Genomic DNA, 15608 nt, shown 5'->3' with positions numbered 1-15608 from the left:
TTTTAAATCAGAACCTGGTGGTGCTTCCTCTTCTCCTGCATGATCTTCAATGCAGGGTTCCTCAACCGCTGAATTTTCAGTTTCATCCCAGGTGGTCTCGTTTTGGCAGACTGGACTCTGCACATGTTGGATGGACTTCTCAGATGTTGTCTTTTTTAAGGGTGTGCATATGGCTTTACCCAGGCCTCGGAAAAAACGCTTAACTAAGGACGGTTTCCCAACAGGTTTCCTCAGACATTTTAAGAAAGCCGCCACAATTGTTTTGTCCAGTTCTGTATTTTCTGACAGGAGTAAACTTCCCACAACTTTACTGGATTTCCCCAAGGTTTTACAGATGTACGTATTTGAAAATCTTCTTGCTGCAAATTGAGAGTCACCACGAATTTCCTCCTCGTTAAATTCAGCCCAAGCCTTTTCTGAGAGCCATTTATGTGTGGCATGAACAACTTCAAGAGAGCCACTAAAATTTGAGGTTTCAACAGCCCAGCCAATGAGGCAGTACAACAACAAATCAAATAAATGTTTTTTTCCTTCATCCTCTGGTTTACATTGTTCCTCCAGTGTATTGCTGGAATCTTCCTCTGGAAGAGCTCCTTCTCCTGCCAACACCTGCCTGCTCTGTGTTGAATTTTTGTTGAATAAAAATGTTGTTTGTGACCATTACTGTACATCCTGACTGAGGTTCCTTAAACACTGCAAATGGATTACAGGAGTGTATTTCATGAATGATTGTTAGTGATTTATTTATGGTATTTTGAACTATGGACGTTGAACCTGGAGCAGTGAAGCTGCAAATGTCATAAACCTATACAGCCTTGTTTCAATGATCATCTCTATTAGACGTAAATTTATATAAACATACAGTAACTAACCAAAGTTTTTTTTTAATATTTATTGTAACACTTTTTGTGGCACTATCTTTCGAAAACTGCTTCAAAACACATTTTTTGGCGTTTTGTTAGCCAAATATGACCCTCACAATAAGGCGGGCGTCTTGACGTATAGTTGGTAGTGGAGCGCGAACAGCAGCTTCCTGTTAGCCTTCAGAATAAAAGCTAAGTGAAAAAGATAAACGCTTTTTGTCTTAACATTTAATAAAGTAATAGAAGCGATTTAGCTATGTAGTAAACATTTTTGCACTGTTAGTATGTAGCTTAAATTACTAAATTAACATTTAAAGTTTTCCACATCGTTTGCCCAAACCGGAAGTGACCGTGTTTTTCGTTAGCCGCATCATGGCGGCGCAGGTTTGAGAGCACTTTCCTTTTAATTTTTCTCCTAACGTCCAACTACTATCACAACCGTCCGCTGGGGTTTTCGTCGCACAGTCGCAGGGGCTGGAGTTTGACGATAAAGTCCGCGCTTTCGGTCTGCTGTTGCTTGCTTTGGTGCTCGGTTTGCTAAAGAGCTGGGAGATGTGCTCCCAGACCAAAGCAGCGGCTGTCATGGCTAACATACCGCGGGCAGACATCGACCCTTCTGGGGTTTTTAAATACATCGTGATCCGGGTTTACAGCCGAGAGGAAGGAGACGACTCGGAGATAGATATAGTCCGAGGATACGGCTGGGCTGAGTACCACGGTGAATACCGAAACTGCCATAAAACACTCTGTATGGAGCTAAATTGGGGCCATAAAAAGAAATGATTTCAAACCAAATACACAAAAAATTTTAACTGAAAAATACTTTTGAAACGGCTATAGTTCTTTCTGGGACTTTATAAATGCTCTAACAAATTTTGCCATCAAATATAATATATGCATAAAAACAATTATTCATTCGAAGTAGGCTGTAATTATAAATGTATGTTTTTTTGGAACTCTTCAAATGCCAAATTCATCAAGTATTACCTAGATGTTTCTTATTAGTTTTCAGAAGTTGATAACAAAGCTTTACATAAATAAATGACTTAACCTGAGTTTGTTAAGTACAACATTTAGATACTGTCATAATATGAATGACATATTTTGGATATTAATGTATTATCTTAAATTTCTCACCAATCATAATAAAAATTCAAGAATTTTCTTACTGTTTTTTTTCTAACTGTATGGACTATTTTTTTGTCTCTAAGTAAAGGCTTATTTATTTATTTATTTCATTAATTTCCATTTTTAGGAATTGCTGTCTCCATTTTGATGTAATGATGTAAATAAGGATATAAATTCATGAATATAAAGAATATTCTGTAAATTTCTTAATTGAACACCTTAACTGACATTTAAGATTTCTCCGTTTTCCCCCTTCCTGATAATTTTATCTTTTTGTTTGTTTTGCTTGTTTTTTGAGGGAGTTAGTATTATCAGAGCCTGGAAATGTAAAACGTTGACCTCAACACTGAATTAGATTTGATTTTTGTGCAAATTCATCAAAATATTTTTTTATATATTTGAATCTCTTACATAATAATTTAAAGATTTACCAATTGACAAAATATCTTCACATGGTGCAAAACATCAAGTCATAAAATTTTGTAGGAGATTTCAACAGGAGGGAATTCAAAATGACCTTTTCTGTGCTATTCATTATGAAATCTAAAACAGTAAAAGTGATAATTACCATTTTTATAAGTTCTTATTTCAGTTTGCACATAATATTTGATAAAACACCCCTGCTGTTTGGAGCAGGTGATATCTACGATAGGGTTTCCGCGGAGCTGGAGGACGGAGGCCTGCTGGACTGCGAGTGTATCGGAGGAGGCAGGATAAAACATAATCCAGAAGCCAAGAAGATCCATGTTTACGGATACTCCTTGGTACGGAGAAACAATGTGGCCTGAATTCATGCTTTTTTTAAAATTACAGTTACTGTGACAGGAGGTTAATGTTTGGCTTGTTGTTTCAGGGCTATGGAAGAGCAAACCATGCAGAGACCACAGAGAAACTGAAGGAGAAGTACCCAGACTATGAGGTGACCTGGGATAACGAAGGCTACTGACATAAATAGGATTAAATATTCTGGACTGTCATTCAGTTTCAACCTTTGAAACTCTGATAGATAGACACTTCATCAATTATTCACTGCATCAAGAAGGGACAACTAATGCATAGTTGTCATTGTTGACTTGATACATTAGTGTTAAATCTCATTTATAGTTTTTACAACCTCCTTCAGTTGTGCTAATATTCAAAATACTAGCTACATATTAGCATAATCGGTTTTTAAGTCCAGATTATGTGGAGTAAAAAATTTAAATGTTGATAGTTTTACAGGGTGAACATTATGTTTTCTTTGTGTTATTGAAAAAGAGTTGAACTCCTGTGGTAAAGATAGTAAATAATTACTAAAATACGTAATTTTTTTTTTGTTTCAATTTGATGTAATGGTCCTTTGTTACATTTTGTTTCCTGCATTATTTCATATTTCTGATTATAAAGAAACCTTTCAATTAAATCTACTTTGGATTTTGGTTCTTTTAATGTGAAAATTACTGAAAAAAATCACAACATAATTCTGTACTTTCTATGCATCAAACATTTAAATAAGATGGCCAATAATAAAGATGCACAACAGAAGATATACTGAATATGTGATTTCCAACTTTTCCAGTAAGGATCTCAAATTCGAGGCAGTTTTTCCTGTATTTCAAATTGGGAAATCAGAACAAGCAACTTTGAAATACAGCAATAAAAGCTTCTGAGGTTCTGAAAAGGCAATTCTGAAATCCACTTCATGAACAACTGCTTCTTGTTTTAAAATAATAAAGTCAATACACTTAGCGGTTGACCAAATATTAATATTTTCACATATTTATGCAACAAAAATTGTGACTTAGTGGAGAAAATCAGTTCTTTAACATCTGTTACCTACAGAAGCCAAAAAAGCCCAACAAGATGTCATACTTACGTTTACAAAAGAAATCATTTCAACTTTCAAAGTCATTATTATGAGATTGCAAAGAGAGAAGCGATAAGCCAAACAAAGATGGCTGTTAATATTTGGAACCGTGGCCAACACGGACTAAATGGTTTCATTTACTTCCTCCGCTGCCATTGCTAAAAGTACAGTCAGAGTACAATTCTAAAACATCACAGAAAATCAACATTATTGTTGACAATGTCTCCTCTGTTTCCTGATTGGCTTGGTTTAAATTCTACCTGAGAAATCCAAGTCAATGAGAGAAAATCCAGACAGAACACTAAAGGGAGATGAGAATTGAACTGATTTGCGCAGGAGAGGAAAATGTACAAATCAACTCCAGAGCTGAACTCAAAGATCTTGTGAAAATACTGCTGAATCAGGTAAGATATTGTCATTATTTACAGTGAAATGTTTTGTTCATGTGCTGAATTGCCAAACAGGAAGGAGGAAGTTATTAAAGAAACAAAAAAAAACAATTTCCTTTATGATATATTAAAGTTAGTACATAGTATTTATTACATTTACTTCCAGCACGTACAAGTATCTCTTGAGCAACATACAGATGTTCGCTGTTCCTCTGGGGTGTTTTATGGCTGTCACTTGCATGCTGGGTAATTTTAAAGTCCGCCTTTTATCTCTGGGAAATAAAGGTCGGATCAGCTGGTGAAATTTCCATGGACAGTTTTCAGACTGAGATGTGAAGGAAGGGAAAATATGCTGCGTTTTTGGAGCTCGATGGTCCTGTTGCTGTTTTGTTTGCAGCGCGGTAAGAAAAAATTAAAAATTACTTTAAATTAATGACTTAGGTGGTTGAAAATTGGTTAACTTTTATTAAAATTTTAAAAAATCAACACTCAGAGATGATATTAGCTTCAAATAATCAAAATTAAAGAGAGTCAGACTCTTGGAAGTTTGTTGAATTCAGAAAGTTTTATGGGTTTATTAAGATGTCATAACTTTATTGCACCAGTTATATCATAAATTATGGGTGACCTATTTATTGAATACGTCACTGCAAAAACACAACAACTTTCCAAGACTTTTTTGTCAAGTGTCTAGTCCAAATGTATTATTGCACTCAAAATAAGACAAACACTACTTAAAAGTAACTTTTCAGAAAGATTTAAGATTGTTTAAAGTAAACAATTCATTATTATTAGCAATTATTTTTGCTTAAACATTTTTTAAAAGTCTAATAAATGGCATATGCTGGTCTACAATGAACCAAAGAGTATATATAGTCATATTTAATAGATAAGGATGTTACTGAAAACAGTATTTCAGGAATATAGATGAATTACACACAGACTGATGTTTAAGACCTTTATTTCTGTTAATTATGATGATTTTCCACTTAAAGTAAATGAAAACATGACATTTCATATTAGAAGCATCAGATCAATTAAACATTTTATTATGAAAATGTGAAAAGTATGTTTACTACTCTGGCCTTTGAGCCTGATGCATTCTGGGTCATAGCTACATTTTTAGAAATATCCTGATAAAGAGTTTAGAAGAGCTTCATGTAATATATTTAGTGCAAGCGTCAAGCAGAAGGACATAACACTTCTTTAATTATAATTCTTCTTTTAAATAGATTTGATTCACATTAGGATGTTAAACCAAACTCTGCAGCACTTAGAGTGAGATTAGTTTGGAGAATCATGAAGAAATTAAGGAATTAGGCTAACCAGTGTTCCAGTGTTAAGCTAACAGCTGCTCATAGCTGCTGCTAAGCTAGCTAGTGAAAAAGCATCTTATTTTGTAACTAATTTAATCAGAATTGTTTAGCCTAGGGCGTGCTAGGCCATAAATCTGTGAACAAAACTGTCTTGGTAAAGGAAATTTTCTTTATTTTGATTAGATTTAATTAAAATATGGATGCTAAACCTAGGACTAAATGTAACCAGCAGCCAAAATGATGCCAGTTTAATTATGAGTATTTTCCTCTATAAATTTTAGTTGCAGTTCATAGAAAAAACATATTATACTTTATTTAAAGAGAGAGAACTATTACTTTTGTATATTTATGACACAATTAATTTTAGGTGCTATTATACTAAGAGAATATTTTTTGCTAACAAAATTATATGTGAATGCTCATATAGCTTGATTCGCAAACTAACAAAGTTACTAACAAATATGTTTGTTTTTATAATTTGATTCATATATGTGGTTTTCTAAGGAGGGGGAAATTATTGTCTTTTAGAGTCGTTTCATCAGGTATAGAAAATTTTAGCACCTGTTTATACAGTTAGCATAGCAAAAAAAATGTTTATACAAGAAAACTATCAAAGGTTCATAATACTGTGCTTTCTGAATTGCCAATCTACTCAGGTTAAATCTACTTAGTAAAAGTAGATTTGATTTATAGTAAATTTTACATACATACTACAAGTTAAAAGTAAGTTTGATTCATTCAAATTGAATAGCCACTGCTTAAATTGGCTAAACGGAACGTAGGTTATCATCATTAGCTTAGCTTGCGTCAACTTCCACGTTATGTAAACTAATATTGTTTTTAAAAACAAATTCGGCTGGAAAACTATAAAAACTATAATTTTTGTAATAATACCCTTAAAATCTGTTTAAGAATAAAAGCATAGATGTTTTAAATTGAAAATGTATATCTCAATCAAAAATAAACTCTTGTAAAGTGATTATGTTTACACTTGATGATATCTATTCAGCTACAGACTAAATTTTACTGGATATTTCGTCTTTTTGCGCAGTTTGTGCTTCGGGGTCTTCGCGGTGTGAGACTCCTGAAGGGAAATGTGACTTTGTGTGTGATTGTTCCGACTGTAGCGACGAGCAAAACTGTGGTAAGTTGAAGCTACTAGCCGTTAGCCTACTTCCTAACGGCTGGTACAGTCTAGACATTAGTAGTTTTGAATGTGAATTGATATATGACGGGGTTTTTTTTGAAAACTAAACTCTCTAAAGGGTACTCTGGAAAATCATTTGAGTGTGACTTTGAGGATGAAGGAGTGTGTGGATGGAGGATTGAATCTGTTGGTGAGGAATACAAATGGCAGCGAGTTCAGAGCGGGGGCGAGCTGCCGGAGAGCGGACCGACTTCGGACTACACCACCGGCACAGCTACAGGTGTAAAATTACATTTTCTTAAATTTTGACATAACACAGAAACAATTGTTGAAGTACAAAAGGCTATCTGAACACGTTTGGAGCATTTTTGCCAAGAAACTGATTGAAAATAATTTATTTTATGTTTAAATTTGTCTCAAAATATGCATTATGTTATATTATGTTCGTTGTCTAAAGATCTTAAAACAATCTTTTCTCAATATGTTTATCCCTGATTATTTGTTACTGATGTACTTTTGTGTGCAGTGCCTTGCAAAAGTATGGCCACCCCATAAATCTTTCTTACATTACCATTAAAATGTGTGTTTGTTTTTTTTACCATTCGAAGTGACAGGTAAACACAGAGTAGTGCATCATTATGAAGCAACGTGAAAATTATGCATGGTTTGCAAAAAAAAAAAATAAAAAATAAAAAAAAAAATATATATATATATATATATATATATATATATATATATAAATAAAAAATATTCAGTCATTTAAATCTTTTCATAAACAAGTCAAAAACCGACACAACGCAGAAAAAAACAAAATAAAAAAACTAATACAGAAATGGATAATAAACAATATAATTCCTGGCAATGGTAGAATTACAGTTATAAACCGAAAAAAGTGTCAGTAAAAGCTTATTATATCTTCACTTTTTTATACATACAATCAAAGCTGCAGACAGCCTGTAGATAAACTCATAAAAAAGAAACAATCATAATAAAACCTTCTTGTTTCTTTTATTTAGCAAATAATTTTTGTACATTTTTGTAAATTTAAAGAATGAAAAACAAAGTTTTAGCTTCGCACAGTTATTCCATATATAAGCACCTCTAACTGAACGACAAATATTTTAAACATTTGTCTTGACCTTAATTTTAAATTCGTAAAAATCTGAATGGTGTGGCATGTACCCTTTTATTCTAAACTTTACTCGTCTGCGTTTCAAAACATTATGAAAAATACAATGAAGTTTCTGGTTGTAACATGACAAAATGTTCAAGCGGTACAATACTTTTGAAAGGCACTGTAAATAAAATATGTTGCTGTTAAATATCATTAACATATCAGGTGATGATAAAGCCATAGATATCAGCTAGTAGCATGAAGCATCATTAGAACAAATCCTTCAGTAAACTTTAATCTTTATAGCCTAAATGAAAACATGTACTGTCTCCTGCCATCCAGGCTGGTTCATGTCAGTGAGTGCAGTGGGGGCAGAGTCTCTTCAGAGTTCAGTTCTAATCTCTCCGGAGATAAAGGGCTCTTCGCCGACGTGCCGCCTGCGACTCAGATACTTCCTGTGGGACTCAGGTAACCATAGACTGCTCAGCGTTGGCCGGGCTGGTAAACAACGATTGAAACACCCTAAACATTCACTGGTAGAGAAAAAAAAACGTGAAAAGCTTGAAAATCAGTTATTTTATAAACTGCAGGAACATTTAATTAAAATGTAGGATTTGGAGAAATGTGAGCCTGAGAAAGGAAGAATATAAATGTTTCCATAGACTGGAGCCACAATTCAGATCAACTAAGGTATCCATCCATCCATTAGTTCACTCATCCATTCATCCATCCATTAGTTCATCCATCCATTAGCTCATCCATCCATCCATTGAGATTTTGAGTTCTAATCTTATAGATCCATAGTAGTAGATGTTGTAATTCTTAATATTTAAGTTTGGTGTAGAACTGCAGATGTTATCTTTGCTCTGATACGAATAAAACTGAGCTTAATGGGAAAAGTTCTGACATCAGAAAAGCACCTAAAGCATGGTGGAGACATGTGATGCTGTGGGCTTGTTTCTCTTCTGAAGGTCTATACAAACATTAAAAGTTAGCTCTCTGAGAGGGATGATGATACATGTCTTTATCAGGGTTGGTGTTACTAGGTGTAGAATTACCAGATTCATCTTTTTGACAACGTTGACATTCGTTGTGTTGACATGTTTTAACCACAGGACTCACGGGTTTAGGTCCAACTCCTCTGTGGGCTTCAATCCTCCACCAGGACTCTCAGAAGGCCGTTGTGTGGCGCCCCGAGACCTCCAGCGCCCGCAGCTGGAGGGAAGCCACCGTCTTCCTGGGCCGCATTTCCTCCCCTTTCCGGATCCATCTCCACTCGGCGCGCTCGGCGGGACAAAACGGAGACGTAGCCATAGACCAGCTGGAGTTCCTGGACTGCGCTCTGCCCTGTGAGTTGACTAATCAGAACAGAAAACTTTCACATGAGCAGATCATGGATTTGTTTCTACGTGTTTAACCCAACAGCGCTCCCTGCTGGGACCAGCTGCCCAGAGGGGATGGTGCTGTGTGGTGGTGAAGGCTGCGTGGAGCAGCGGCAGGTCTGCGACGGTACGGACGACTGCGGTGATGGCAGCGACGAGGCGCCCTGCGGTAAGAGATGACAACACGTCATCAGAAAACTGCAGAACAGCCGAAACACTGAGAGAGATTTGTTTTATTTTATCCTCCAGATGATTACTACCGCTGTGACTTTGAGGAGGATCTGTGTGACTGGGACCTGAGATCGTTTTCCAAACTCAAATGGATCAGAACAAATCAGGAGAACATCTCCAGAACCGATCCTTGGAAAGGTCCAGGCAGAGATCACTCCAACAATACAGCATCAGGTGCTTCTTTTTTTATTACACTGTTAAAGCTAAACTGGTCAGATTCTCCTGAAGTTTAAATCTTTAACCAGTTCTGGACTGGTCCAGAATAATTACAGCCTACAGAACCTTTTGGTGCTGTACTAAAACCTTTGATTGTTTTTACGGCAGGGTATTTCCTGTACGTCACGGTCCCTGATGGCGGTCTCACCATGGACTGGGCGGCTTTTCAGAGCCCACGTCTTCAACCAACCAACAGCTCACATCCATGTAAGGTCAGTTTGAACAGGCTGGATTACAGCTTTAGTCATTATTTACCATTATTTTAATTAACATTTCATTACAAAATACAAAGGAGTTTCTGCCAGTTCCTCCAGATGTTCTAGGTCTGGTGGTGAAGTAAAGGATGGATGGATGGGTGGATGGATGGGTCGGTGGGTGGGTGGATGGATGGATGGATGGATGGTTGGATGGTTTTCAGTGTTTTAAGGAATAAATTCTAGATATTTCCATCTCTTATCTGTAAATTCTAAAAATAAAATGTGGATCCTCTGAGCCTCTTTCTGGGCTCAGTTAGTTTACATGTTTTTGGTTCCGTTGTTTTTCCATAGATGGTCATGTACACTCATCAGTTCGGCCCGCGGTCCGGCGGGCTGACGGTGCTGGTGGCGGACCGGCTCATCTACCCTGTCTGGGAAAGGGGCGGAGCTTTAGGAGACCTCTGGGTGAAGGCGGAGGTGGAGATAGTGTCCAACTACACCTTCCAGGTAAGACATGAAGCACCACCTACCATAAATAACGATACAGTAGATTATCATTAATATAGACAGAAATAATGTTCAATAACAATGAAAAACATGCTGATGATACAAAATGGCCGCCGCTGACTTTTACCATCAGTTTAAGGACTGATGGTGAAAAATGGCCGTCTGGGCCAACCCTGCCACCACAGCACACCCATGCAATCACTTTTTAATGTTATTTTTATTTGAATGTCGACTTTTTGTAAAAATCATTTTCACTTTGACATCAAAGGTATTTTTTTCTTAAAAACATGTTTGTTAAAAAACACATTTTGCTTTACCCAATAGGAAGGGTAAAGCAAAAAAGGGGTGAAAACATTTGATTAAATGTTGAAAATATAACTTGTTATTTTTTGTTCTGTTAAATCTCTACAGATTCTCATCATGGCAGCCATCAGAGACCTGAACTATGGAGGAATCGCAGTCGACAGCATCGTGTTGTCCCCTGAATGCCGCCGGTCATCTGGTATGATTATCTCTAATATATGCAAATTTGTAAGCAATATAAATCAATCAAACAAATAAATCAATAAAAATAACCTTAAATTTTCTATTAAATGATTTTTAGCATTAGCTTTTACAAATTATTTATGCCTTTACTGGTTTAGCGTTAGCTTCCGCAAATTTTTCAATGTGTTTCACAATTTAGCGTTGCCTCCTGCTACAAGCATTAGCATTAGCATAGCTAAGATTTTTATTTAGCGTATTAGTGATTTGTGAGCCTAACTTTTTGTGTAGCTCTGCCCATGACTGGCCTTATAATTTGTATAACAGCCATTTTAAAAAATGTCCATCAGAAAAAGAAGACATGATCAATAAAATATGTCTGATGATTTATAAGGCTTTAAATATAGGCTATGATTTTACACCAAACATTCATCTAATTGGCAATTTGATTGCAAACACTAACCGTGTTGGCCATTTTGAAAAATCAAAAAAATTATTAGAAAATATGACTTTTATGTGTTCGATTATGAATGATTTGACAGAAGAAGTGTTCATCTGTGATAAATATTGGAAAGCTTATTGCAAAAATACAATTTTCTTGAAGATCATGGTGGCCATCTTGGATTTTTCTCTGGCTAATGTTTTTTTGTGAAGAAGCAAATCCTTAGATCCTGTGCCGAGTTAGGTTCTTGTGAAAATGTTTCCTAAAATGTTTAATTATCTGCTGCACAAAATAGATAATACCACCCTGGAAAAATTCCCCAAACCTCCAAAGAATCCTTGCATTGATGATCCAGAGAAGATGTGTGATTTTCAGGCTGACTGCGATGCTGCAGAGGACGAAGCCAAATGCGGTGAGTTTGTTTATTCTAAATTGAGGGACCTGTATGATGGGGTATTAGGGCCATTATACTATAAATGGAAAAACAAAATGGTAAATTTATACAGAAAAAATCAGAAATGTTGAGAAAATTTGAGAAATTTTCTAGAAAAAAATGTTTTAATTTTTGAGTTTGAAAAGTCAAAAATTTGCAAGGAAAAAATCAGACATTTTGACATCAATCTCAGAAATTTTCTAGAAAAACGTGGAAATGTCAAAAGTCAAAAACTTTTTCTATTGAAACTCAGAAATTTCCACGTTTTTTCTAGAATATTTCTGAGTTTTTTGGCAGAAATTTCCTCCTTTTTTTCATCTACAATGTTCTTATTGCACCATTGCAGATCTGATAAAAATAAGTCTTTGTTTAGCCATGTAGACAAAGTTTCACCTCTTCTTGGATTGTTGCTGCAGGGGATTTCTCCTATCCTGAAGGCAGCTCAGGCTGGACTGACACCAGTATTGGGAGTCAAGGTTGGCTGCTGGACAAAAGTTCAACAACTGGAGGTAGAAACTGGTCCATTTCAATTAACTGATGCATACTGTGTCTCTAATAATGTGTGGCATTAATTTATAATTTATTTTCTTGATTCAAAGCAGAGTTCCTATATGTAGCTGAGGCTGCAGGTCAGCAGCTAACCGAAGCCCAGATTCGGACTCCCCTCCTGGGCCCCACCGGTCCGGTGTGTAACCTGAGCTTCGACTTTGCGCTCACTGGGAGTTTGGACCACATCGGTAATTTCCCATCCCAAGTGTGAAATTCGCAACGTTTTCTCTTCCCAGAAGTGAAAGTCTGTCTGTGGTACAGGTGAGCTTTCTGTCAGAGTGATCGACAGCTTGTTGGGAGTGAGGCCCAACCTGTGGGAGTTCAGTGGGAAAACAGGAGCAGGGGACGAGGAGGAGACCTGGCAACACGTTGACGTTCCTGTAGGAGTCAGGAAACATCGCTTCCAGGTCAGGTTTCAGACCTATTACACAAAATTCACATTTTGCATATTTTTATTCTTCCATTTGGGTTTCAGTTGCTTCTAAAAAAAACTCAGGCGCTTAAAAAAAACCCAATCAGCTGTTTTTTTAGCAATTATTTAATGTTTTTTTGGTGTCTGGAAAAGGAGCTGTTTCAGAAACCTCCTGATAAGTCACATTGGACAGGAACTACGACGTTACCAAGCAACCCAAGCCGAGCCTATATCAAATTTAACTTTGAAAAAAAAAGTTATTATTTATTTTAGCAATGTTGGACAGACCTACTTTTTTGTCTAACTCTTTAGCGTTTTAGCTAAGTCAATTTTTCCAGATAAACTCTAACGCTCTAATTAATTTGGTTGTTTTGTAAACCTTCCATTCAATAATGTTCAACATATGGGTTGAAGTTTTGGTTACTGACTTTTAATAATTCTTAGCTGTTTATAGTCATGCTCTTATTTTGAAGGAGGTGAAATCGGCAGTTTTGTTTCCTCTGATCACGATCAGATTTTACAAAGTAAATTTATTGCTGTGTAAATGGCAAGAAAACCCAATAACAAACGAATGAGGTATACAGAAGAATACACCACTTACATGAATGTACTGTGTTGTGACACCTGTTGTCGAGACATGGTTGAATTTAGCGCTTTAGCTTTAGCTCTTTAGCATTAGCTTCTATGTTGACATAGCGCTTTAATGCTGGTAGAACTAATGTCAACAAAAACCTAGTATTTTGGCAGGGATCTGTACAGTTAATAAATATAATGTAGACGTATCGTAACTCTCTGTCTGTATCAAAACAGCTAATCCTCTTTTTTTTAACCAGCTGGCATTTGAAGCTCGTGCTGTGGAGCCTTTTGCTTGGATCAAAGTGAGGAATGTTCAGTTCATCAGCTGCCACGCCGACTACATTCCATCTTCACCGACAGGTAACTTTCAGAATGATTTCTAAATAAAAAATAACGAATGTTTGAAGTAATTTAACTTCTCTGGATGACAGGGGCGTCATGTATCTTTGAGGACGGACTGTGCGCTTGGTATCAGGACAACAGTGACAACTTTGACTGGTCTGTGGTTACTGGGATGGATCACAGCATCGGAGTAGGTGAGATCAAAGACTGTAAAGGAACAAGTTGGGTTTTTTTTACCCAACTTCATTTTTACCTCCCTTATCACTTGTAGAAAACCTCAACATGTGAAGGAATTGAATAGTTTTATACAGAAATATTTCTTCAGGTTATAAAATGTTTCACCATTTCTATTGATGGTAACAGAAAAACCTTTATAGTGAATTAATCTTTCTTTGGAGGACGAATAAAACAGAAATAAAATAAGAAAATAAAGTTAAATAAAGTGTTTCTAAGTTGTTTAAACCCTTAAAAACTAAATATTAAAGACTGAATTTAGTTTATTGCTTACAATGGAGGATTATTAAGAAAAGATTTTCTAAAAATTGCGAGATAAAAATTATACATATACGAGAATAAAGTCACATTATTACAAAATTAACGTTGTATAAGAATAAAATCAAAATAAAATGAAAACAAAGTCATAATGTTTAAAAAAATAAAGTGATAATACTTGTAATAGTCGTAATACAATGACTTATTTCTGTGTTATTTTCACTTCATTCTCGTAATATTATGATTTTATTCTCATAATTTTATTTATTTTTAAAATTTTTTAGCTTGGCTGTAATATTCTGTCGTAATTGCTGAACATCTAAACATAAAAAAACATAATTTTTATACCTTTAATTGGAAAAAATCATTTGTGGCCCATGAGCACTATCAACTTAGAAATAAAAAATATATATTTTTATTTTTTAATAAATATATATACTTTTTATTTTTAAAAAATAAATAAAAACTGTAAAACTAAACATTTTGTATTAAAAATAATTGGACAATAGAAATGTGCTTAATAAATAATGTGCGAGTTTCACTTTTTGATTGAATTATTATAATATATCAATAATCTTTCAGTTATATTGTAATTTAATGAGTGAGATCTGTACTCTGGGATGGATCTTGTTGCTGTTGATCAGGCATGAGCCTCGTTGTGGACATGTGGAGTCCTTCGCTGCGTGGAGCGTTTGGGCGCTTGCTTTCATTCCCACAGCAGCCCACTGCCACAGAGAGCTGCCTGACCTTCTACTACAAACTCTACGGGCCGAACGCAGGTGAGCTAACCCAGAGCTAACTGCTCCAAGATGTTCTGATCACCTGATATGAGCATCTCTTCAGCGATTAATGATGACTCTAACTCCCTGGTCCCATCCAGGTGCTCTGAACGTGAAGCTGACCGACGGCCTCGGATATGAGATTTTACTGTGGACCCGCAGTGGCGCTCACGGCAACGAGTGGCACGAAGCGCACTGCCCAGTACCGCAGCAAAACACAAACTTTCAGGTGTCAAACCATTCAATCAGATACAAAGTTTTTTTTGTTCTGCTTGAAAGTCTAAAATTATCAGATGTAACCTGAGGAAATGCAAAAAGCAGTTTTCAGATTTTAGTTGTTGAGTGAAAAGTATAATGCAAAATTCACATTTTGTACATTTTTGTACTTTCATTTGAGTCTCTACTGCTTCTAAAAACGGCACCAAAACTTTAAAAAGGAACAAAAAGAAAACAGCAACGCATCTTTTGGCAATAAGTCAATGTTTTTTAGTATATGAAACCTCTGGAATGTCACAAACCAGCAGCCACTGCCCGGTTACCTAGCAACGCCAGAGAAGCTCAGCCCATCGCCTAGCAACCCCAGCCCATCACTTAGCAACCAAAGCTGAGTTCCAGCAAAGTATAATGAACATGTTTTGTATCACATGTAGACAACACAAAGAATCATTTTTAGATGAAAACTAAATGCCTCCCAGTGTTACCTTTAAAACGTAATCCAACTACTGATTAGGTTGGGCAATATGGACTGAACATTTTATCTCAAT

At 35.9% G+C, this 15608-nt stretch overlaps 2 protein-coding genes across 6 annotated transcripts in view; both read left to right on the top strand.

Moving 5' to 3' along the window:
* Window positions 1-1205: 1205 nt before the first annotated feature.
* On the top strand, window positions 1206-3409 carry phpt1 (phosphohistidine phosphatase 1). The gene is made up of 3 exons (XM_028024659.1): window positions 1206-1581; window positions 2628-2755; window positions 2845-3409. The coding sequence occupies exons 1-3, from the start codon at window positions 1416-1418 to the stop codon at window positions 2935-2937; spliced, it is 387 nt and encodes a 128-aa protein (XP_027880460.1). The 5' UTR covers window positions 1206-1415; the 3' UTR covers window positions 2938-3409.
* Window positions 3410-4493: 1084 nt separating this feature from the next.
* mamdc4 (MAM domain containing 4) overlaps window positions 4494-15608 on the top strand; it is a 36029-nt gene continuing 24914 nt past the window's right edge. For 4 of the 5 annotated variants that reach the window (XR_003596432.1, XR_003596431.1, XM_028024651.1 and 1 more), the window contains exons 1-18: window positions 4494-4627; window positions 6594-6686; window positions 6808-6969; window positions 8146-8271; window positions 8919-9152; window positions 9229-9354; window positions 9435-9590; window positions 9741-9844; window positions 10181-10336; window positions 10748-10838; window positions 11557-11673; window positions 12111-12203; window positions 12294-12431; window positions 12505-12650; window positions 13489-13591; window positions 13663-13767; window positions 14710-14844; window positions 14946-15073. Coding sequence is in view for 2 of the 5 variants with exons in the window: in XM_028024651.1 (XP_027880452.1) it covers window positions 4576-4627; window positions 6594-6686; window positions 6808-6969; window positions 8146-8271; window positions 8919-9152; window positions 9229-9354; window positions 9435-9590; window positions 9741-9844; window positions 10181-10336; window positions 10748-10838; window positions 11557-11673; window positions 12111-12203; window positions 12294-12431; window positions 12505-12650; window positions 13489-13591; window positions 13663-13767; window positions 14710-14844; window positions 14946-15073 (2265 nt within the window). In the remaining 3 variants the exon portion in view is untranslated. The remainder of the gene's footprint in view (window positions 4628-6593; window positions 6687-6807; window positions 6970-8145; window positions 8272-8918; window positions 9153-9228; window positions 9355-9434; window positions 9591-9740; window positions 9845-10180; window positions 10337-10747; window positions 10839-11556; window positions 11674-12110; window positions 12204-12293; window positions 12432-12504; window positions 12651-13488; window positions 13592-13662; window positions 13768-14709; window positions 14845-14945; window positions 15074-15608) is intronic. The other variant, XR_003596433.1, reaches the window with a different exon arrangement.

The sequence above is a fragment of the Xiphophorus couchianus genome, chromosome 8, assembly GCF_001444195.1.
Source record: "Xiphophorus couchianus chromosome 8, X_couchianus-1.0, whole genome shotgun sequence".
In the NCBI taxonomy this organism is placed as follows: domain Eukaryota; kingdom Metazoa; phylum Chordata; class Actinopteri; order Cyprinodontiformes; family Poeciliidae; genus Xiphophorus; species Xiphophorus couchianus.
Note: the sequence above shows the minus strand (reverse complement) of the source record. Positions and strands in the feature narration are given on the sequence as shown.

Coding starts and splice junctions, on each gene's coding strand:
- phpt1 (XM_028024659.1), top strand. CDS start 1,416: ATGTGCTCCCAGACCAAAGCAGCGGCTGTCATGGCTAACATACCGCGG. Junction 1,582..2,627: donor CGGCTGGGCTGAGTACCACG/GTGAATACCGAA, acceptor TGTTTGGAGCAG/GTGATATCTACGATAGGGTT. Junction 2,756..2,844: donor ATGTTTACGGATACTCCTTG/GTACGGAGAAAC, acceptor TTGTTGTTTCAG/GGCTATGGAAGAGCAAACCA.